Raw genomic sequence first — 24127 nt, 5'->3', positions numbered from 1 at the left:
AGCGCTTCTCTGCCCATGATTTAAAGGTGCTGGTTAGGGCTTTGGAGAGGAGATGCCATATCTTGTTCCCGGACAGTGGCAAGAAGCCTGCCACCAGGGTGTACAGGAAAGCCTGGAGGGATGTCGCCCAGAGGGTCACAGCCACCTGCGATGTCCCCAGGACTGGTGTCCAATGCCGGAAAAAGTTTAACGACCTCACTCGGATTGTCAGGGTGAGTACCCTTTCCAGTGTCCTCCTCATCCTTGCATGTGCACCTCACATTATGGGCAAAGGGACCTCAAAGCCCTAATGGCCAGCCCTCATCCAGCAGCTATGGCACTGGCATGAACATCAATTGCACTTTCTGCACTTTACACACTGGCCAAGCTATTCGACCATGGGAGGCAGTGCATACAGCAACAGGGCACCACACTGGCCAAGCTATTCGACCATGGGAGGCAGTGCATACAGCAACAGGGCACCACACTGGCCAAGCTATTCGACCATGGGAGGCAGTGTATACAGCAACAGGGCACCACACTGGCCAAGCTATTCGACCATGGGAGGCAGTGCATACAGCAACAGGGCACCACACTGGCCAAGCTATTCGACCATGGGAGGCAGTGCACACAACAACAGGGCACCACACTGTACTTAGAGGCCGTCCTTTCTCTTGCAGGCCAAGCTGGCCCAGAATCTGAGGAGCCGGACTGACACTGGGGGAGGCCGTCCCCAGTTCCAGCAGCTCAGTGACCTGGAGGAGCGCGTGGGTCGACTCATGGGTGGCCGGCTGATTGGCCCCGTTGCATGTGGAGATGCCGACCCTGTGCTGGGCCCCAATGGTAAGGACATGACCTTTTGGACCTCTCTCGTTCCCCTTGCGCTTCAGATCTACATTCTTTGCCACTGTCCGACCAATGCGCTGAATGCCACCACTCATGCCTCCCTCGCTGACGCCCTGTCCTCACTCTAAAGCTACTCTTGTGCCTTCCTGCTTTCAGCTGGTGAGGAGGAGGTCCCTGAAGCTGCCAGTGACAGTCCCTCGGAAGAGGAGGAGGAGCAAGAGGAAGGCGGCCCATCGGGGGAACCCTCATCCGCGCCAGGGGATGGCAATGGAAGGGACACGTCTTCCCTGGAGGAGAGCCAGGGGGAAGTGTTGCAGGGGGGTGTAGCTCCTGTGCCCAGTGGCGTCCAGCCACGAGGGAAGGGTCGGGCAGTTCGCGGCCTTCTCCCCAGAGGGGGGAAGTGTTGCAGGGGAGTGTAGCTCCTGTGCCCAGTGGCGTCCAGCCACGCGGGAAGGGTTGGGCAGCTCGGCGGCTTTCTCCCCAGAGGGGGGAAGTGTTGCAGGGGAGTGTAGTTGCTGGGCCCAGTGGCGTCCAGCCACGCGGGAAGGGTCGGCCAGCTCGGCGGCCTTCTCCCCAGAGGGAGAGTCCGGCCTCCAGTCCGGAGACGGTCCTCGCCCAGGAGGTGCGCCTCCTCGATCAAATGTCCGCGGACTCGGATCGCCGGCACACCGAGTTCATGGGGGTTGTGGCACGGTTGCCTGAGGCCATCGAGTCCCTGGCTCATAGTGTGTCCGATTTCAGGGCCTCACAGGCCAGGGGTTTCGAGCAACTCGGGGCAGCACAGGCCAGGGGTTTCGAGCAATTCGGGGCAGCACAGGACGCGAGTCGGGCCGAATTCAGGGCAGCACAGGACGCGAGTCGGGACGACTTCAGGGCAGCACAGGCAGCGAGTGGCCAGTTGATCAGTGGTGCCGTGCAGTCACTGGCTGGTCTGATGCGGGCACAGACCAGGGCAGTACGGGCACTCACTGCTGCCACACTCGCTGTGTCAGCCAGGCATCGCCAGGGCACCCGCCGCGCTGCAGCAGCACAGCGGTCTGGCCTTCAGCAGATTGCTGCGCTTGCTGCAGTGCCAGCCCGGCCGAGTGCCAGTGTCTCAGGCGAGCAGCGAGCGCCTGGCATCAGCCAGCTTGCCCCCATTGCTGCAGCCACCACTGCCACTCCCCCAGTGAAGCTGCCACGAGCTGCTGGAGAGACTGATGCTGCCCAGCCACAGCTGCAGCAGTCAGCAGCCAGCCCCTTGAGGGCCAGAGCTCGTCTAGGCCGACCCCCAAGGGCATCTGCCGTCACGCCATGTGCCCCTCAGGAGCCTTCCCCCAGCCTTGCAGCACCCACAGGGCCCAGGTTGAGGCGGAGCAGCAGGTCGGCCAGGGGCCGGAAAAGGCTGGACAAGGACTCGCCCTCTCGGCACACAAAGTAGAGGGTGTTGCCAAATGTTTTTTTATATGGGGGTGGTTGTGTTGTCTATGGGGTGGTTGTTTTGGTAAGGCCGAGGGTGAAGGCCATTTGGATGGAAAAGTTTTGTTATTCCTCCCCAGGTTGTGGGAGTGAGTCATGTGTTTGACTGTTTTTTGGGGGTGTTGTCTGTTTTTGGGTTTCATGTGGGAAGGGCCCTGAGTTTGTTCAATAAAGCTTTTTCTTTATTCAGCTTGTCCATGTTTGATGTTTGAAGTGGTTGTTGCGTTAACCGGCTGAGGGCTTGCGGAGCGGCTGCATTCATGTCCCTTCATTGCCACAAGCCATTCCCTGACAGGGGGCCTAGAAGTGTCGTTCAATAAGCCGCCGACGGACGGCCCTTGGACCTTGTGGCTCCCTCCTGGGCTGGTACTCCTCCTCCTCCTCCTCCTCATGGTCCTCCTCCTGAGGTGGTGGTCCAACGTGAGGTGGCAGTGCCTGAGTCCTGCGGATAGCCAGGTTGTGCAGCATGCAGCAAACGACGACGAACTGGGAGACTCTATCCGGCGAATACTGCAGAGATTCGCCGGAGCGATCCAGGCAGCGGAACCGTTGCTTGAGGACGCCAATCGTTTGCTCTATGATGTTCCTTGTGGCTTGATGGCTTTCGTTGTATGCCTCCTCAGCAGGGGTCCTGGGCGCGCGGAGCAGGGTCATGAGCCATGTACACAAAGGATAGCCTTTGTCCCCGATAAGCCATCCTCTTGGGGGAGGCTGTGCCTGGAACATGTCAGCCACAGTAGTCTGGCGCAGGATAAATGCATCGTGGCTGCTGCCTGGAAAGCAGGCATTGACAGCTAGGATGCGCTGCCTGTTGTCACACACCAGCTGTACATTGAGGGAATGGTAGCCCTTCCGGTTGCGGTAATCCTCGGCATTGTCGATAGGTGCCCACAAAGCCACATGCGTGCAGTCAATGGCGCCCTGCACCATGGGGAAGTCCGCGATCCTCGCAAATCCGACTGCACGCTGCTCCTGCCTCTCCAGGGTCATGGGGAAGGAGATGAATTGGTGTCTCCTTGTGAAAAGGGCATCGGTGACCTGCCGGATGCAGCGATGCACGGCGAACTGGGATATGTTAGCTATGTCCCCAGCAGCGGCTTGGAAGGAGCCGCTTGCATAAAAGTTCAGAGCCACCGTGACCTTCACTTCCACCGACAGAGACGTCCTGCACATCAGCTGTGGACGCAGATCTCTGTGAAGCAGCTGGCAGATCTCTGCAACCACCTCCCTTCTGAAGCGCAGCCTCTTAACACACTGCGCGGCAGTCATGGTGAGATAGGACACCTGCTGGCGGTATTCCCTGAGTGGGTAAGGCCTACGTTGCCGACGCCTGATGCCCCCTCTGCGTCTAGGCATGGCTGCCCCTCTCACACAGCGTCTGCGAGCCCTTCGCACATAATGCTGGAACTGAGGGTTGGCACCCCATGCAGCCCCCATAATATACTGGCAAACAATGAAATCACAATGAGGCAAATTTCCAAGCTCTGGCCAGAAGCCAAAAATACCTCTCCTATGTTGGGCCAAATCAGTAAGGTCTCTTCCTTGGTCTCTGTCCAGAAACCCGTTGCACAAAAGTCATTGCAGCAAAATGGCTGGCCTTTATAGTTCAGTGTAAGTGCCCTTTAATTAGCGCTCCCCGAGGCCCGCAGGGCCTCTGCTGCGTTCCACTTCACAGTTCTTAGCACCGCCACGCCCACATTGGGCGGGCGCGACTGAAGTTCCGGTTTGGGGCGCACAAAGGGCGTTGCACGACGAAATGACGTCATAAGCTGCGCGCGCAGCTGAGCGCGCGCAAACACTTTGCGCCGGCGCTAAATGTCTACTGAAGTTGGGCGTAGGCGCAGATCGCGCTGCGCCCGGCCGCTAAGTGCCTAGCGCTCGAAGTCTACTCCTCTTAACGCGCTAACGGCTGGCGCACGCAACTGAATTTCTAGGCCATAGAGTTATACAGCACAGAAAGAGGCCCTTCGGCCCATCGTGTCCACGCCGGCCATCAAGCCCTGTCTAATCTAATCCCATTTTCCAGCACTTGGTCCGTAGCCTTGTATGCTATGGCGTTTCAAGTGCTCATCCAAATGCTTCTTGAATGTTGTGAGGGTTCCTGCCTCTACCACCCTTTCAGGCAGTGAGTTCCAGATTCCAACCACCATCTGGGTGAAAAAGATTTTCCTCAAATCCCCTCTAAACCTCCTGCCCCTTACCTTGAAACTATGCCCCCTGGAAATTGACCCCTCTACTAAGGGGAAAAGTTCTTTTCTATCTACTCTATCTATGCCCTCATAATTTTTTACACCTCAATCAGGTCCCCCCTCAGCCTTCTCTGCTCTAAGGAAAACAACCCCAGCCTGTCCAGTCTCTCTTCATAGCTGAAGCGCTCCAGCCCAGGTAACATCCTGGTGAATCTCCTCGGCACCCTCTCCAATGCAATCACATCCTTCCTATAGTGTGGCGACCAGAACTGCACACAGTATTCCAGCTGTGGCCTAACTAGCGTTTTGTACAGCTCCATCATAACCTCCCTGCTCTTATATTCTATGCCTCGGCTAATGAAGGCAAGTATCCCATATGCCTTTTTAACCACCTTATCTAGCTGACCTGCTGCCTTCGGGGATCTATGTACATGCACACCAAGGTCCCTCTGATCCTCTGTCCTTCCTAGGGTCCTACCATTCATTGTATATTCTCTTGCCTTTTTAGTCCTCCCAAAATGCATCACCTCACACTTTTCAGGGTTAAATTCCATTTGCCACTGTTCTGCCCATCTGACCAACCCATCTATATCATCCTGTAGCCTGAGGCTTCCCTCCTCGCTATTTACCACTCCACCAATTTTCATGTCATCTGCGAACTTACTGATCATACCTCCTACATTCATATCTAAATCATTAATGTACACTACAAACAGCAAGGGGCCCAGCACCGATCCCTGCGGTACACCACTGGACACAGGCTTCCAGTCACAAAAACAACCTTCGACCATCACCCTCTGCCTCCTGCCACTGAGCCAATTTTGGATTCAATGTGCCAAATTGCCCTGGATCCCATGGGCTCTTACCTTCTTGACCAATCTCCCATGCAGGACTTTGTCAAAAGCCTTACTGAAGTCCATGTAGACTACATCAACTGCACTCCCCTCATCCACACATCTAGTCACCCCCTCGAAAAATTCAATCAAATTGGCGTACTCGGATAATAATCAGTGATGGAGTGCGGAGAGTTCAGGTCAAAGATCAGCCATGGTCTTACTGAATGGTGGAGTGGGCTCAAGGGGCCGAATGGCCTCGTCTTGCTCCTATTTCTTATGTTCTTATGACAGATGGTACAAGGGAACTAATTATAGGTTCTGCAAAATGAGCAATATTATAAATACATCTCAGAGACAAGCCGAATACACATGCTTACCCTGGAGTGGATCCCTGGTCAGGCCCAACTGACTAATGATGTATCGCGGGATATCTGTCTTTATTCCTTGTCCGATCTTTGCATGACCCTCTGCCGCTTCCAGCAAATGATAAAACTCCTCGGGGTCAAACTCCTGCCACAAAAATCCAGAACAACTGTTAGTTAATAACCAAACTAAGCCACTTATTCAGGGTCAGAGTCACTCACAGTGTAATTGTACCTGGCGGGTCTGTGCCGGGCGGGTCTGTGCCAGGCGGGTTCTGTACCGGGCAGGTCTGTTCCTGGCAGGTCTGTACCTGGCGGGTCTGTGCCGGGCAGGTCTGTACCTGGCGGGTCTGTGCCGGGCGGGTCTGTGCCGGGCGGGTCTGTACTGGGCGGGTCTGTACCGGGCGGGTCTGTGCCGGGCGGGCCTGTGCCGGGCGGGTCTCTGCCGGGCGGGTCTGTGCCGGGCGGGTCTGTGCCGGGCGGGTCTGTACCGGGCGGGTCTGTGCCGGGAGGGTCTGTACCGGGTGGGCCTGTACCGGGCAGTCCATTTTGCACCCCTGCTGATGTTGAAGTTCCATGTGCTGACGTGAGGAGAATGTGAAACTCACCAAACATTCCAGGAGACGAGCCGGCCGAGCGATGACCATCAGCAACTTCCTCACCAGCTGAGTGATAAACGTTACCTCATCACTGTCCGAACGTTCGAAGGCCTGGAGAGAAACATCAGAGAATCTCAGTCAGAGGGCACAGCAAGAGGGACGGGGGAGGGGGTTCAGGGAGGGGTGGAAAGTGGGGTCCGGAACCCCCCCACCCCATACTGACCTCCTGACCCCCCCCTGACCCGCCCCCACTGACCTCCCACCCCACACTGACCTCCCCCACTGACCCCCCACACTGACCCCCCCACAGACCCCCCCACACTGACCCCCCCACTCACCACCCCCCCACACTGACCCCCCCCACTGACCCCCCCAGCACTGACCCCCCCACTCACCACCCCCCCACACTGACCCCCCCCACTGACCCCCCCCCACTGACCCCCCCCCCCACTGACACCCCCTCCACACTGAACCCCCCACCCCCGTATACAGGGTGATGGCGGGTGCCCTGTTAGGTGGATGTGTTGAGTGTCCTAAGGGGATGTTGCAAAGAGTCGAGTGGCCAGTAAGTGATGACCATTCGCTGTGGTTGCAGCCTGTTGATCACCTCGATGGGTCACATCAAACTGACCGACTTCGGGCTGTCCAGGATCGGACTCATGAACATGACGACCAACCTGTACGAGGATCACATCGAGACGGACGCCTGGGAGTTCATCGATAAACAGGTATGGCGGGGGGGAGGGGCATGGTTTGGTGGGTTGTGCTGGGTTCACAGAATCACAGAAACCCCACAGTGCAGATAGAGGCCATTTCGGCCCATCGAGCCTGCACCGACACATATCCCACCCGATCCCTGGTAACCCCTACACCAACACATATCCCACCCTATCCCCGTAACCCCACGTATTTAATCCCCCTAACACTAAGGGTCAATTTATCATAGCCAATCAACCTAACCCGCACATCTTTGGACTGTGGGAGGAAACCGGAGCACCCGGAGGAAACCCACGCAAACACGGGGAGAATGTGCAAACTCCACACAGACAGTCACCCGAGGCCGGATTCGAACCCGGGTCCCTGGCGCTGTGAGGCAACAGTGCTAACCACTATGCCACCGTGCTGCCCTTGTACCGGGTTGGGTTGTGCTGTGTTGTGCTGGGTTGTACCGGGTTGGGTTGTGCTGTGTTGTGCTGGGTTGCACCGGGTTGGGTTGTGCTGGGTTGTGCTGGGTTGTGCTGGGTTGCACCGGGTTGTGCTGGGTTGTACCGGGTTGGGTTGTGCTGTGTTGTGCTGGGTTGCACCGGGTTGGGTTGTGCTGGGTTGTGCTGGGTTGTACCGGGTTGTACCGGGTTGGGCTGTGCTGTGTTGTGTTGGAATGTGTTGAGTTGTGTTGGGCTGTACCGGGTTGAGTTATGTTGGACTGGGTTGGGGACTTACATCCTGCAGCATCTTCTCCAGATTTTCCTGTAACTCGAGGAAGTAGCGGGAGGTGATGAGGGCTTCATGTGACTTCTCCAGGCAGTCTCGTGCCAGTTCGATGATCTGATGATGGATGAACCCAAGCACCCCATCGGCGAGCGGCAAAATGCTGTCGGGCGAGAAGCTGCTGACAATATCCTGAAGTCGTTCCTCCATCTGAGCTGTGGCCTATCACCAACAGAAGAGAAAAACCATAGGGTGAGTACAGCGAGTGTGTAAAAAGTTACACAAAAAACACATCCAAGCAGAGATTGAAAGGGGCAACATGAAACCCAACAAGACAATGACAGCAGGAATAGTGACAGGATTTTGCAGTCAGCCTTACTTGTTGTAATGACATTGATTGAGGGATAAATATTGGCCAGGACACCGGGGAGAACTCCCCTGCTTTTCCAATAGTGCCATGGGATCTTTTACATCCACCTGAGAAGGCAGATGTGGCCTCAGTTTAACATCTCATCGATAAAACGCTTCTCCGAAAGTGCAGCACTCCCTCAGTACTGCATTGGAGTGTCAGCCTGGATTTTGTGTCCAAGTCTCTGGAGTGGGGCCTGAACCCACAACCTTCTGACTCAAAGGCGAGCGTGCAACCCACTGAGCCAAGGCTGACACTTTACAGTGTATAATATCAAGGCTGTAATGTGACGGGGTCACAGGCTGTAACGTGACGGGGTCAAAGCGTGTAATGTGACGGGGTCACAGGGTGTAATGTGACGGGGTCACAGGGTGTAACGTGACGGGGTCACAGGGTGTAACGTGACGGGGTCACAGGGTGTAATGTGATGGGGTCACAGGGTGTAACGTGACGGGGTCACAGGGTGTAATGTGATGGGGTCACAAGGTGTAATGTGACGGGGTTACAGGCTGTAATGTGACGGGGTTAAAGGGTGTAATGTGACGGGGTCACAGGGTGTAATGTGACGGGGTCACAGGGTGTAACGTGACGGGGTCACAGGGTGTAATGTGACGGGGTTACAGGCTGTAATGTGACGGGGTTAAAGGGTGTAATGTGACGGGGTCACAGGGTGTAATGTGACGGGGTCACAGGGTGTAACGTGACGGGGTCACAGGGTGTAATGTGACGGGGTCACAGGCTGTAATGTGACGGGATCACAGGGTGTAATGTGACGGGGTCACAGGCTGTAATGTGACGGGGTCACAGGGTGTAATGTGACGGGGTCACAGGGTGTAATGTGACGGGGTCACAGGCTGTAATGTGACGGGATCACAGGCTGTAATGTGACGGGGTCACAGGGTGTAATGTGACGGGGTCACAGGGTGTAATGTGACGGGGTCACAGGGTGTAATGTGACGGGGTCACAGGGTGTAATGTGACGGGGTCACAGGCTGTAATGTGACGGGGTCACAGGCTGTAATGTGACGGGGTCACAGGCTGTAATGTGACGGGGTTACAGGGTGTTATGCTGAGTTCCGTCGTATTGATGCCTTACCTTAGGAAACCGCTCTTTGTAAACATGATTCATCATCACAATCTCATTATCGAAGGAGACCGATGACCGCCCGGGGCTGTAAGGAAATAGAAATAATAAAGATATTATTGATATTGGTGATATTATTGATATTAGTAATATTGGGGTTAGCATTAATATTGGAGATATTATTGATATTGGAGATATTGGCCTAGAAATTCGGTGGGCTGCGCCACCAGTTAGCACCTAAAGAGGGCACTCAGTGGCTTTAGCGCCACTGGCCACGCCTCCTGCGATATTTAGCGGGGCGCTAATGGCGGCGTTAGCCAGTAGTGCTGCGCCACCACCGATGGCGTCATTGGTGTGCGCAGCACCCCGATCGCGAATTTTGGTCGCGCCCCCCGCTGTAACGCCGGTCGCAAATCGCGACTGATTCACGGGGCCTACCTGTGGCGGTAGTGGCGCAAATTAAGGTGGAGGTGCGGGGCGGCCATTTTTTTCGGTGGCCACCTGCCAGCACCTCCTCGCGCCGTCGTCCCCGGCCTCCTGATCCCCCACCCCGGGCAGTGCTGGCTGTGTCCCGAGAGCCCGGCACTTCTCCTCGGTGCCGGGCTCTTTTGCCGGCACTCGCGATCGGTCATCGCGCTGGAGCAGGCCCCTCCCCCTTAAGAAGGGGAGGAAGGCCTGCAGTACCGCAGCGTGCCGTGCCGCAGCATGTGGCGCTGCGGCACGTTGCGCTGCGATATTCAGTTTCAGCGCCCCAAGAGGGACACGGGGCGCCTCGAGCAGTGCCCCGTGTCCCTCTTGGGGCGCTCAAACTGAATTTCCGGCAGGCGCAAGCAGCTCCGTTCGCAGCGGTAATTCCGGTGCCCAGGCGAGCTTGGTACCCCAAACGGGGCGCCACCGAATTTCTAGGCCATTATGTCAAACTGTAAATGTGGCACATTGACCTTTCACCTCTGGTTTATGACCCTGACCAATTGGGTGAAAGTCCGCAATCGCCGCTGGACTCGGCGCTGGGATGGCAGGCGGTTGCAGTCACTCTGGTTTGCACTAATTGGAGTTAAGGTTCTGGTCTCAGTAACAGACCACAGCTGGTGTGGGAGTCGAATGGAATAAATAAGACAGTGGGGCTGGTAAATATGCTCAGGGCTCTCTTCCCATTGTGTTCCACTCTCTGTAGGCTTTGGAACTGCTGATCTGCTTGTTCGAGGCTCATTATTGCCCGAAGTCCACCACGCCGTGTGTGCAATTGCGACAGGTATGTGAGGGTGTCCTGTCCTCCCGATAGGGCAGTGCTGGGACTACAAGTATTGGCCACATTCAGTGTCAGCATGGGAACGTGTAGTGCAGATACAACCACGGGTCTCTCCCGCCCTCCTGAGTGCACAGACTGGCTGCTCCTGATGTGCATCGTACCTGAGACTCCTGGATCGAGGCCTGATGCTCGGCGAGTGCCGTCCCTCCTCGTCAGCAACACTGTCCGTGCTGCAGAAGTGTTTGGACAGGAAGCGGAGCTCATCTGGCGTGGGCTGGAATGGCAGCTGATGCAAACGTTCCTGAGAGGAGGAGGAGGACTGGAAAAAATCACCACAAGAGGAAGAGGAATGATTAAGCTGAAAAGACACAGAGTGAGAGACCAATAGACACAGAGAACAGAGATTAATAACAGAAATGGAAGCAGGAAGGTAAGCGCAAGGAGGGAAGGACACGGACACACAGGGCTCTCCCTCCCCCCATCACCACTGGTCTTTCCCCGCACTCCCCCCACCCTCCGCTCCGGACGAGAAGCTGTCCAGAGTGGAGAAGATTGTGAAACAGTCCAATGAGAGATCTGGACAGAGCAGATAGAAAGAAACTGTTCCCATTGGCAGAAGGGTCGAGAACCAGAGGACACAGATTTAAGGTGATTGGCAAAAGAACCAAGGGCGATGCAAGAAAAAACTTTTGTACGCAGCGAGTCTAGAATGCACTGCCTGAAAGGGTGGTGGAGGCAGATTCAATCACGGCTTTCAAAAGGGAGTTGGGTAAGTATCTGAAGGAAAATAGTTTGCAAGGCTACGGGGAAAGGGCGGGGAGTGGGACTAGCTGAGGTGCTCTTGCAGAGAGCTGGCTCGACGGGCCGAATGGCCTTCTTCAGTGCTGTAACCATTCTATGATAATGTTCCCGAATGAGCGACTTACTGACAGGGTGGAGCTCGGGGTGTTGGTTCCATATCCGGATGATGGGAGCGAGGCCAAGGACCAGCGACGGCCATCCACCCTGGGAATAGGGAATTAGAACAAAAAGTGTCAGCTCAACAAGATCACCATTACTGCCGAGAAGGAACAGAGCCTCTCGCAAACCCGGCCAATCCCAACCCTGCCCAGACAATCCCAGCCCAGACAATCCCAACCCAGCCAATCACAGCCCAGCCAATCCCAGCCCAGCCCAGCCAATCCCATCCCAGCCAATCCCAAACCTGCCCAGCCCAGCCAAGCCCAACCCAGCCAATCCTAGCCCAGCCAATCCCAGCCCAGCCCATCCCAACCCTGCCCAGCCAATCCCAACTCTGCCCGGCCAATCGCAGCCCAGCCTAGCCCAGCCAATCCCAACCCAGCTTATTCCATCCCAGCCCAGCCAATCCCAACACTGCCCAGGCAATCCCAGTCCAGGCAATCCCAGTCCAGCCAATCCCAACTCTGCCCGGCCAATCCCAGCCCAGCCCATCCTAGCCCAGCCAATCCCAACCCAGCTAATCCCATCCCAGTCCAGCCAATCCCAACTCTGCCCAGACAATCCCATCCCAGCCCAGATAATCCCAGCCCAGCCAATCTCAACCCATCCCAGCCAATCCCAACCCTGCCTAGCCCAGCCAATCCCAAACTAGCCAATCCCAACCCATCGCAGCCAACCCCACCCAGCCCAGACAATCGCATCGCAGCCCAGACAATCCCAGCCCAGCTCTATTCTGCTGATCTCAGATTGAGATCCAATAGATTAACGAACATCATTAGTGATTCAGATAAACTGAAACAGGGGGCTGGGGCTGTAGCAGGGACAGACCCCAGTGGCGCAACTATCACTGACTTGTTCGGTTAGTGAAAGGACTGAAATGACGGAAATGCCTGTCTGCATCTGAAGAATGGCTTGGGCGGATGGTTCTGTCACAGCCGAGAGATGGGGGCCAAGAACTAGAGGAAACGAGCCTCGAACCAACGGACCGACTCCAGCGAACCTCAATTCTGGCCGATGCTCAGTTTACAAATCGAGAGATTTTCCTCTCAGTCTGTACTGAATTAACGAATCAGCTGGGGCTGGAGTTAGGGCAATGGGCTGGAATGTAATGGGCGTGCTCTGGACTCAGAGTGCAGGAAGGAGTGGGATCGGAGGGTGGGACGCAGTTGGATCAGAGTGTGGGAATTTCCGTTGTCCCTATTTCCAATATTCTTCCTGCTGGATCACTAGAACACTCATCAGTATCCCAGATATCCAGAGGAATTCCTCACACCAGGAATTCACATTACCTGCGAGCGAATGGAAAGTTGAGAGCAGCGCTGGTGGAGAAATTCCTCGGACTGTCCAATGGGCTTCCGGCTAAACAAGATCAAAAACAAATTGTTGAGGAACTTTTAATTAGAAAGTAACATCCAAAGTAACGATCAGCACTCTGGAAAAAAAATAAGGAATTAGCTCCTTCTACACTGTCCCATGAAACACTCCCAGGGTAGATACAACACGGGTTAGATACAGAGTAAAGCTCCCTCAACACTGTCCCATCAAACACTCCCAGGGCAGGTACAGCACAGGTTAGATACAGAGTAAAGCTCCCTCTAAAAAGGAACAAAGAAATGGCAGACCAATTAAATACATACTTTGGTTCTGTCTTCACAAAGGAGGACACAAATAACCTCCCAGAGATGTCGGGGAACATAGGGTCTAATGAGAGGGAGGAACTGAAAGAAATCAGTATTTGTAGGGAAATGGTGTTAGGGAAATTGACAGGATTGAAGGCCGATAAATCCCCAGGGCCTGATAATCTACATCCTAGGGTACTTAAGGAAGTGGCCCTAGAAATAGTAGATGCATTGCTGGTCATCTTCCAAGATTCTATAGACTCTGGAACAGTTCCCATGGATTGGAGGGTAGCTAATGTAACCCCACTATTTAAAAAAGGTGGTAGAGAGAAAACGGGGAATTATAGACCGGTAAGCCTGACATCGGTAGTGGGGAAAATGCTAGAGTCCATTTTTAAAAATGTAATAGCAGAGCACTTGGAAAACAGTGACAGGATCGGACAAAGTCAACATGGATTTACAAAAGGTAAATCGTGCTTGACTAATCTACTGGAATTTTTTGAGGATGTAACTGGTAGAATAGATAAGGGAGATCCAGTGGATGTGGTGTATTTGGACTTTCAGAAGGCTTTCGATAAGGTCCCGCATAAGAGATTAGCGTGTAAAGTTAAGCACATGGGATTGGAGGTAAGGTACTGACTTGGATAGAGAACTGATTGGCAGACAGGAAGCAAAGAGTTGGAATAAACGGGTCTTTTTCCGAGTGGCAGGCAGTGACTAGTGGGGTACCGCAGGGATCGGTGCTAGGACCCCAGCTATTCACAATATCTATTAATGATCTAGACGAGGGAAGTAGATGTAATATCTCCAAGTTTGCAGGCGACACAAAGCTGGGTGGGCGTGTGTGCTGTGAGGAAAGTGCCGATAAACTCCAGTATGATTTGGACAGGTTGGGTGATTGGGCAGATGCATGGCAGATGCAGTATAATGTAGATAAATGCGAGGTTATCCACTTTGGTGGCAAAAACAGGAAGGCAGATTATCTGAACGGCAATAGATTGAGAGAAGGGGAAGTGCAACAAGACCTGGGTGTCCTTGTGCACCAGTCACTGAAGGTAAGCATGCAGGTGCAGCAGGCGGTTAAGAAGGCAAATGGTATGTTGGCCTTCATAGCAAGAGGATTCGAGTGCAGGAGCAAGGATGTCTTGCTGCTGTTGTACAGGGCTTTGGTGAGACCACACCTTGAGTATTGTGTGCAGTTTTGGTCACCTTATCTGAGGAAGGATGTTCTTGCCATGGAGGGAGTTCAGCGAAGATTCACCAGACTGATACCTGGGATGGCAGGAATGACGTATGAGGAGAGATTGGGTCGATTGGGCTTATATTCGCTGGAGTTTAGAAGAATGAGAGGGGATCTCATTGAAACTTATAAACTTCTAACAGGACTAGACAGACTAGATGCAGGAAGGATGTTCCCGATGACGGGGAGTCCAGAACCAGGGTTCACAGTCTAAGGATAAGGGGTAAGCCGTTTAGGACTGAGATGAGAAGGAATTTCTTCACCCAGAGAGTGGTGAACCTGTGGAATTCTCTACCACAGAAGGCAGTAGAGGCCAATTCATTAAATATATTCAAGAAGGAGTTAGATATATTTCTTATGGCTAAAGGGATCAAGGGATATGGGGAGAAAGCAGGGACAGGGTACTGAATTTGGATGATCAGCCATGATCTCATTAAATGGTGCAGCAGGCTCGAGGAGCCGAATGGTGTACTCCTGCTCCTATCTTCTATGTTTGTATGTTTCTACACTGTCCCATCAAACACTCCCAGGGCAAGTTCAGCGCGGGTTAGATACAGAGTAAAGCTCCCTCTACACTGTCCCATCAAACACTCCCAGGGCAGGTACAGCACGGGTTAGATACAGAGTAAAGGTCCCTCTACACTGTCCCATCAAACACTCCCAGGGCAAGTTCAGCGCGGGTTAGATACAGAGTAAAGCTCCCTCTACACTGTCCCATCAAACACTCCCAGGGCAAGTTCAGCGCGGGTTAGATACAGAGTAAAGCTCCTTCTACACTGTCCCATCAAATACTCCCAGGGCAGGTACAGCACGGGTTAGATACAGAGTAAAGCTCCTTCTACACTGTCCCATCAAATACTCCCAGGGCAGGTACAGCACGGGTTAGATACAGAGTAAAGCTCCTTCTACACTGTCCCATCAAATACTCCCAGGGCAGGTACAGCACGGGTTAGATACAGAGTAAAGCTCCTTCTACACTGTCCCATCAAATACTCCCAGGGCAGGTACAGCACAGGTTAGATACAGAGTAAAGCTCCTTCTACACTGTCCCCATCAAACACTCCCAGGGCAGGTACAACACGGGTTAGATACAGAGTAAAGCTCCCTCTACACTGTCCCATCAAATACTCCCAGGGCAGGTACAGCACGGGTTAGATACAGAGTAAAGCTCCCTCTACACTGTCCCATCAAACACTCCAGGGCAGGTACAGCACGGGTTAGATACAGAGTAAAGCTCGCTCTACACTGTCCCATCAAACACTCCCAGGGCAGGTACAGCACAGGTTAGATACAGAGTAAAGCTCCTTCTACACTGTCCCCATCAAACACTCCCAGGGCAGGTACAACACGGGTTAGATACAGAGTAAAGCTCCCTCTACACTGTCCCATCAAACAGTCCCAGGGCAGGTACAGCACGGGTTAGATACAGAGTAAAGCTCCCTCTACACTGTCCCATCAAACACTCCAGGGCAGGTACAGCACGGGTTAGATACAGAGTAAAGCTCCCTCTACACTGTCCCATCAAACACTCCAGGGCAGGTACAGCACGGGTTAGATACAGCGTAAAGCTCATAAAAACGTAAGAACTAGGAGCAGGAGTAGGCCATTCGGCCCCTTGAGCCTGCTCCGTCATTCAATAAGACCATGGATGAACTTCTACTTCAACTGCACCTTCCTGCGCTATCCCCATATCCCTTGATTCCCTTAATATCCAAAAATCTATCGATTTCACCGTGAGCTTCACAGAGAGCCTGGGTCTACGACAGTTGGTGATGACCATTTGTTGCCGCGATGTCGATCACACCGAGTGGGAACCGCTTTATAAAGATTTCAGAATGAGACATTTTCATCTTAAACCTCCAGTAACTGCAAGTTCCTGACAAGAAACAAAGAAATGATTTGAAATGTTTCTGAATGTTTCTTTTACCTGTTGGTACGGAGAGCGGCGAGAGAGGCCGAGAGAGACTGGGTGATGGCGAGCTGACCACCAGGCTCTTTCTGTTGCTGCGGCAACTGAGAAATCAAGAAAATAACATTCAGTCTGAGATAGCTGGAAACTGGAGCAACACCAGGAGCAAAAGCTGGGAAACCGGATCAGGAACTGGGAAACCGGAGCAGGAACTGGGAAACCGGAGCAGGAACATACATAGAAATACATGGAAGTTACAACACGGAAAGAGACCATTCGGCCCAACTAGTCTGTGCCGATGTTTGCCCTCCACGTGAGTAAATAGTTCCATTCCATTGACCCGACTTGTTCCCATATTCTTCCATCCACCTCTCCAATCTAATCCTGAATGTTGACACAGTTTCTGCCTCGACCATTAACCCTGCGAGGAATCCACAGCCTCACAACTCGCTGTGTGAAGAGGTTTCTCCTGCCCTCTGTTCTGCGGCGCTGTATGAATAGCTGACGCGTCCCTACGGGGAGTAAGCATTCCATTGTAATTGTACTTGTACTGGTTACATATGGCAAATAAAATTGAATTGAATTGAATAGATGAGACATTAAACTGAGGCCCCGTCTGCCCTCTCAGGTGATGTAATAGATCACATAGCCATTATTGGAAGAAGAGCAGGAGAGTTCTCCCCTGTGTCCTGGGCCAATACTTATCCCCCAACCAACACCAAAAAACAGATGATCTGGTCAATTTCTCATTGCTGTTTGTGGGATCTTGCTGTGTGCAAATTGGCTGCTGCGTTTCCCACATTACAACAGAGACTACACTTCAAAAGTACTTCATTGGTTGTAAAGCACTTTGGGATGTCCTGAGATTGTGAAAGGTGCTATAGAAATACAAGTTCTTTCTTTCTTATATTTAATCTTGTATCTGTGGCCCCTCGTTCGAGACCCTCAGCTGCTGGGAACGGTCTGATTCTTTCTACCCCAGCCCGTCCTTTCATCCGTTTAAACACTTCTAGCATATCGCCCTGTAACCAGCACTATTCTAACAAAAACAATCCCACTGGGGCAAGAACAGAACCAGGGAATAGGACAACATTGGGAAAGAGGAGACAGGAAAAGGGCAGGAGTTGGGAGGCAGCGATTCAGGAGCACAGCATCAGCAGCAACAACAACAGCAACTACTTGTCTTTATATAGCACCTTTCATGTAGTAAAATGTCCCACAGTGCTTCACAGGAGCGATTATCAAATAAAATTGGACATCGAGCCACATAAGGAGATATTAGGGCAGGTGACCAAGAGGTAGGTTTTAAGGAGCATCTTAAAGGAGGAGAGTGAGGTGGAGAGGTTTAGGGCGGGAATTCCAGAGCTCGGGGCCCAGGCAGCTGAAGTCACGGCCGCCAATGGTGGAGCGATGGAAATCGGGGATGCACATGAGGCTAGAATTGGGGGAGTGCAGATATCTTGGAGGATTGTGGGGCTGGAAGAGGTGACAGAGATAGGGAAGGATGAGGCCATGGAGGGATTTGAAAACAAGGATGAGAATTTTAAAATTGAGGCGTTGCCGGACTGGGAGCCAGTGTAGGTCAGCGAGCACAGGGGGTGATGGGTGAACGGGACTGGGTGTGAGTTAGGACACGGGGCAGTGAGCACAGGGGGTGATGGGTGAACGGGACTGGGTGTGAGTTAGGACATGGGGCAGTGAGCACAGTGGGTGATGGTTGAACGGGACTGGGTGTGAGTTAGGACACGGGGCAGTGAGCACAGGGGGTGATGGGTGAACGGGACTGGGTGTGAGTTAGGACACGGGGCAGCGAGCACAGTGGGTGATGGGTGAACGGGACTGGGTGTGAGTTAGGACACGGGGCAGTGAGCACAGGGGGTGATGGGTGAACGGGACTGGGTGTGAGTTAGGACACGGGGCAGTGAGCACAGTGGGTGATGGGTGAACGGGACTGGGTGTGAGTTAGGACACGGGGCAGTGAGCACAGGGGGTGATGGGTGAATGGGACTGGGTGTGAGTTAGGACACGGGGCAGTGAGCACAGGGGGTGATGGTTGAATGGGACTGGGTGTGAGTTAGGACACGGGGCAGTGAGCACAGGGGGTGATGGGTGAATGGGACTGGGTGTGAGTTAGGACACGGGGCAGTGAGCACAGGGGGTGATGGGTGAATGGGACTGGGTGTGAGTTAGGACACGGGGCAGTGAGCACAGGGGGTGATGGGTGAATGGGACTGGGTGTGAGTTAGGACACGGGGCAGCGAGCACAGGAGGTGATGGGTGAACGGGACTGGGTGTGAGTCAGGACACGGGGCAACAGAGTTTTGGATGAGCTGAAGTTTAGGGAGGGTGGAAGATGGGCGGCCGGCCCGGAGTGTGTTGGAATAGTCGAGTCCGGAGGTATCAAAGGCCCGGATGAGGGTTTCAGCAGCAGATGAGCTGAGGCGGGGCGGAGTCGGGCGATGTTACGGAGGTGGAAATAGGTGGTTTTAGTGAGTCTGGAATGCACTGTGGTCGGAAGCTCATCTCGGGGTCAAATATGACACCAAGGTTGCGAACAGTCTGGTTCAGCCTCAGACGGTTGCCAAGGGGAGAAATGGAGTCGGTGGCTCGGGAACGGAGTTCGTGGCGGGGACCAAAGACAATGGCTTCGATCTTCCCAATATTTAGTTGGAGGAAATTTCTGCTCATTCAATACTGAATGTCAGACAAACAGTGTGACAAATTAGAGACAGTGGCGGAGTCGAGAGAGGTGGTGGTAAGGTAAAGCTGGGTGTCGTCAGCATACATGTGGAATCTGACGTTGTGTTTTTGGATGATGTTGCCAAGGGGCAGCATGTAGATGAGAAATAGGAGAGGGCCAAGGATAGATCCTTGGGGACTCCAGAGGTAATGTTGCGGGAGCGGGAAGAGAAGCCGTTGCAGGTGATTCTCTGGCTACGATTAGATAGCTAAGAATGGAACATACGAACATAAGAAATAGGAGCAGGAGTCGGCCATTTGGCCCCTCGAGCCTGCTCCGCCATTCAATAAGATCACGGCTAATCTGATCTTGGCCTCAACTCCAGTTTCCTGCCTCTTCCCCATAACCCTTGACTCCCCTGTAGCTCAAAAATCTGTCTATCTCAGCCTGGAATATATTCACTGACTCCGCCTCCACAGCTCTCTGGGGAAGAGAATTCCAAAGATTCACGACCCTCTGAGAGAAGAAATTCCTCCTCATCTCCATCTTAAATGGGCGACCCCTTATTCTGAAACTATGCCCCCTCGTTCTAGATTCCCCCATGAGGGGAAACATCCTCTCTGCATCTACCCTGTCAAGTCCCCTCAGAATCTTATATGTTTCAATAAGATCACCTCTCATTCTTCTAAACTCCAATGAGTATAGGCCCAACCTGCTCAACCTTTCCGCATAAGACAACCCCCTCATCCCAGGAATCAACCTCGTGAACCTTCTCTGAACTGCCTCCAATGCAAGTACAGGAAACTTTCTGATATCCGGCACTGACGGGACCGAGCTGGTGCCGTACCAACAAAAGTGCCGTACATACCAGCGTTAATGTTGAAACATACGGAACTGAAAAGCTCCATGTGAATCAACAAACCCTGTTGCTTAGCAACAGCTTCAAAACAGTCGGCTGCAGCTGCAAGCGTCTCTAGCCGAAGCTGTTGCTATAGCTACAGACCTTGCAGTGCCTGACTGGGAAAAAAAAGCAACGAGAACTAAAAAACTTATAGAAAACGGCTCCTGATTTTTGCCGTTAGATCGAGTATTCCGGACATATAACCTCCGGATAAACCAAAGTTTCCTGTATATCCTTCCGTAAATAAGGAGACCAAAACTGTACGCAGTATTCTAGATGTGGTCTCACCAATGCCTTGTACAGTTGTAGCAAGACTTCCCTACTTTTATACTCCAGCCCCCTTGCAATAAAGGCCAACATTCCATTTGCCTTCCCAATTACTTGCTGTACCTGCATGCTAATTTTTTGTGTTTCATGTACGAGGACCCCTAGATCCCTCTGAACCGCAGCATTCTGTAGTCTCTCTCCATTTAAATAATATTTTGCTTTTCTATTCTTCCTACCAAAGTGGATAACCTCACATTTTCCCACATTATACTCCATCTGCCAAATTTTTTCCCACTCACTTGACCTATCTGTATCCCTTTGCAGACTCTGTCCTTCTCACAACTTGCTTTCCCACCTATCTTTGTATCATCAGCAAATTTGGCTACAGTACACTTGGTCCCTTCATCCAAGTCATTAATATACTGTAGATTGTAAATAGTTGAGGTCCCAGCACTGATCCCTGTGGCACCCCACTAGTTACTGATTGCCAACCTGAAAATGACCCATTTATCCCAGCTCTCTGCTTTCTGTTAGTTAGCCAATCCTCTATCCATGTTAATATATTAACCTCAACAATGTGAGCTCTTATCTTGTGACCCTTCGTCATCGACCTGAAACATTAACTCTGTTTCTATCTCCACGATGCTGCCTGACCTGCTGAGAGTTTTCAGCATTTTCTGTTGTTGTTTCAGATTTCCAGCATCCGCAGTATTTTGCTATTGTGTCACATTAACTATCTGGGATTGTCTAGGTCGTCCCATTCCTTTTGTAATGTTAAAGCAGGATGTCAGGTTAAACTGATTAACAGTTAAACCATCAAGATGGCTGTTATGTCAAGTCTGGAGGTTTGGCGAGAAGGAACCTCGCTTCAATATACATTCTGGGCATCATGGGATATGACTCACATTAAAGGGGGCGGGTACTTTAAGGGTGCCTGGAAGGTTTTTGAGCATATGACAGATGACAAAAGAGGGATACAAAAGAACAGGTAGCAGCCTTCTTGTAGTTAGAGCTCACGGGATGGTCGGAAGTCCAACACCTATGGAGGCCAAGCTTGATCACCTCGGGTCTGCAGGAAACCAGGTTGTATGAGTCTATTGTATAACCGTAATAGTTATTATACTGTTGGTGTCAGAGTAATAAACTTGCATTTGGACAATACGCTCGAGCCTGAATCACGAGGAATCATTTAATTGAGTTTAAGAGATTTCCTTACAGGGACTTGTCAGCCTTTAGTCCCATTAGTTTGCCTGGTACTGTACTTTTTCTCTAGTGATAGTGATTGTTTTAAGTTCCTCCCTCCCTTTTGCCCCTTGATTTTCCACTATTATTGGGATGCTTTTGGTGTCTTCTACCATGAAGACAGATACAAAATATTTGTTCAAAGTCTCTGCCATTTCCTTGTTTCCCATTATTAATTCCCCAGTCTCATCCTCTAAGGGACCAACGTTTACTTTAGCTACTCACTTCCTTTTTATATACCTGTAGAAGCTCTTACTGTCTGTTTTTATATTTCTTGCTAATTTACTCTCAATCTATTTTCTCCCTTTTTTTTTAGTCATCCTTTGCAAGTTTCTAAAAATTTCCCAATCCTCTGGCCTACCACTAATCTTCGCAACATTGTAAGCCTTTTCTTTCAATTGATACCATCCTTAACTTCCTTTGTTAGCCACAGATGGTTCAGCCTTCTCGTAGTCTTTCTTTCTCACTGGAATATATATTTGTTGAGAGTTATAAAATATCTCCTTAAAAGTCTGCGACTGCTTATCTACCATCTTACCTTTCAATCTATTTTCCCAGTCCACTTTCGCCAACTCTGTCTTCATACCCTTGTAATTATCTTTATTTAAGTTTAAGACACTAGTTTCAGACCCAAGTTTCTCACCCTCAAACTGAATGTGAAATTCTATCATGTATGATCACTCTTCCATAGAGGATCCTTTACTATGAGATCATTAATTAATCCTGTCTCATTACACATTACCAGATCTAAAATAGCCTGTTCCCTGGTTGGTTCCACAACATATTGTTCGAAGAAACTGTCCTGAATACATTCTATGAACTCGTCCTCAAGGCTACCTTTGCCAATTTGATTTGTCCAATCTATTTGAAGATTAAAATCGCACACAATTATTGCAGTAACTTTCTCACAAGCCCCCATTATTTCTTGATTTATACTCTGTCCCACAGTGTAGATACAGTTAGGGGGTCTATAGACGACTCCCACCAGTGACTTCTTTCCCTTATTATTTCTTATCTCCACCCAAACTGATTCTACATCTTGATCTTCTGAGCCAAGAATCAGGTGAGTGCAGTCCCACCCAGCTGGACAACGATGGAGGTGCGATGGAGGAGGATGGTGTGGTCAAATGTAAAAGCTGCAGACAGGTTTAGAAGAATGAGGAGGAATAGTTTACCACTGTCATAGGATGTCCTTCATGACTTTGATATGGGTTATTTCAGTAGAGTGGCAGGGGCGGAAACCTGATTGGAGGGATTCAAAAATGAAGTTGTGGGAAAGATGGGCACGGATTTGGTGACCACACGTTCAAGGATTTTGGAAAGGAAAGGGAGTTGAGGATAGGAGGGACACTGACCCACTAACCAACTAACTCACAACCTATTAGTCCACTAATCTACTAACCCACTAATCCAATAATCTACTAACCCACTAATCCAATAACCCACAAACTCATTAATCCAAAACCCCACTAATCCACTAACCCACTAATCTATTTTCCCACTAAAATCAAACTTTTGTTTGCTTCACATTTACTGTTACTGTTTACTGTTTAAAATCTAAATTTCCCAGCTTTAAGCAGGGTTATAAAGGGATATACAAGGCCTACAATTCAGAGCAGCTGAAGGCAGTTAATTAGGGAAACTAGATTAAACTGGTTCTCCTGTAGCTGAGCTCAGCAAGTCTCCTTTGTTTCAGGGCCTATAAAACAGGCTTTGAAGTGCGATTTGAACAGAGTGCTACAAGTTGGGTGAGTCAGGTGAGGAGTGGAAGGAGGAGCTCCCTTGCTTCGCCTTTGTTTTTCCTAACTTTTCACCTTGTAGGAATTGGTTCTTACTTTACACCAAGGAAAGAGTCCGAGAGCGGGAGCAGTCAAACAACAACAACTGCGAAACCGCTAAAGTGATGTCACAACCAGGGAAGGAGCTGATTGGTAAGTAGGACCTGGTGAGTATTTCTACAGTCCAGTTGTTGAAGTAAAAGTAAGGTCTCTAGTTTAGAGTAAGTAATGTTTAAAGGGAAGTAAGGTCCCTAGTATATTTTAATATTCTTTAATTTAAAGTGAATAAATTAAGGGTAGGGCATACCAGAGCAGCTCGGAAGTGTGGAGTGCTCCTCCTGTGCTATGTGGGAAGTCAGGGACACTTTCAGTGTCCAGGGTGAACACATGTGCAGGAAGTGTCTCCAGCTGCAGCTACTCGAAATCCGCATTTTGGAGCTGGAGCTGCGGCTGGAGTCACTGTGGACCATCCGCGAAGCTGAGATCTTCGTGGATAGCACGTTTAACGAGGTGGTCACATCGCAGGTAAAGCGTGCACAGGCAGACAGGAAATGGGTGACCACCAGACAGAGTAAAAGAACTAGGAAGGTAGTGCATGAGTCCCCTGGGTCCATCTGCCTCTCCGACAGATTTTCCGTTTTGGATACTGCTGGGGGAGATGGTTTCTCAGGGTCCGTGGCACTACGAGTGGCTCAGCTGCACAGGGGGGAGGGGGGAAACAGCGGGAGAGCAATAGTGATAGGGGATTCTATCGTAAGGGGAACAGATAGCCGTTTCTGTGTCCGCAGACGTGACTCTAGGATGGTATGTTGCCTCCCTGGTGCCAGGGTCAAGGATGTCACTGAACAGCTGCAGGGCATTCTGAAGGGGGAGGGCGAACAGTCAGAGGTCGTGGTTCACATTGGTACCAACAACATGGGTAGAAAGAGGGATGAGGTCCTGCAACAAGAATTTAGGGAGCTAGGTAGCAGATTAAAAAGCAGGACCTCAAAGGTTGTAATCTCTGGATTACTCCCGGTGCCACGTGCTAGTGAGTATAGGAATAGGAGGATAGAGCAGATGAATGCGTGGCTAAAGAGTTAGTGCAGGAGG

General features: G+C 51.5%; 1 protein-coding gene across 2 annotated transcripts in view; it reads right to left on the bottom strand.

Annotated features, from left to right (window-relative positions):
* LOC147107937 (microtubule-associated serine/threonine-protein kinase 3-like) overlaps positions 1-24127 on the bottom strand; it is a 177255-nt gene that overhangs the window by 93307 nt on the left and 59821 nt on the right. For both annotated transcript variants that reach the window (XM_086004302.1, XM_086004303.1), the window contains 8 exons: positions 16186-16271; positions 12689-12758; positions 11366-11444; positions 10601-10758; positions 9203-9278; positions 7710-7919; positions 6279-6380; positions 5686-5818 (listed from right to left, as the gene is read on the bottom strand). In XM_086004302.1, coding sequence (XP_085860428.1) covers positions 5686-5818; positions 6279-6380; positions 7710-7919; positions 9203-9278; positions 10601-10758; positions 11366-11444; positions 12689-12758; positions 16186-16271 — 914 coding nt within the window. The remainder of the gene's footprint in view (positions 1-5685; positions 5819-6278; positions 6381-7709; positions 7920-9202; positions 9279-10600; positions 10759-11365; positions 11445-12688; positions 12759-16185; positions 16272-24127) is intronic.

The sequence above is a fragment of the Somniosus microcephalus genome, chromosome 13 (assembly GCF_052327205.1).
Source record: "Somniosus microcephalus isolate GS21.2 chromosome 13, FLI_Smic_1.0, whole genome shotgun sequence".
Taxonomy (NCBI): domain Eukaryota; kingdom Metazoa; phylum Chordata; class Chondrichthyes; order Squaliformes; family Somniosidae; genus Somniosus; species Somniosus microcephalus.
The sequence above is the reverse complement of the archived record's forward strand: the minus strand, read 5'-3'. Positions and strand labels throughout refer to the sequence as shown.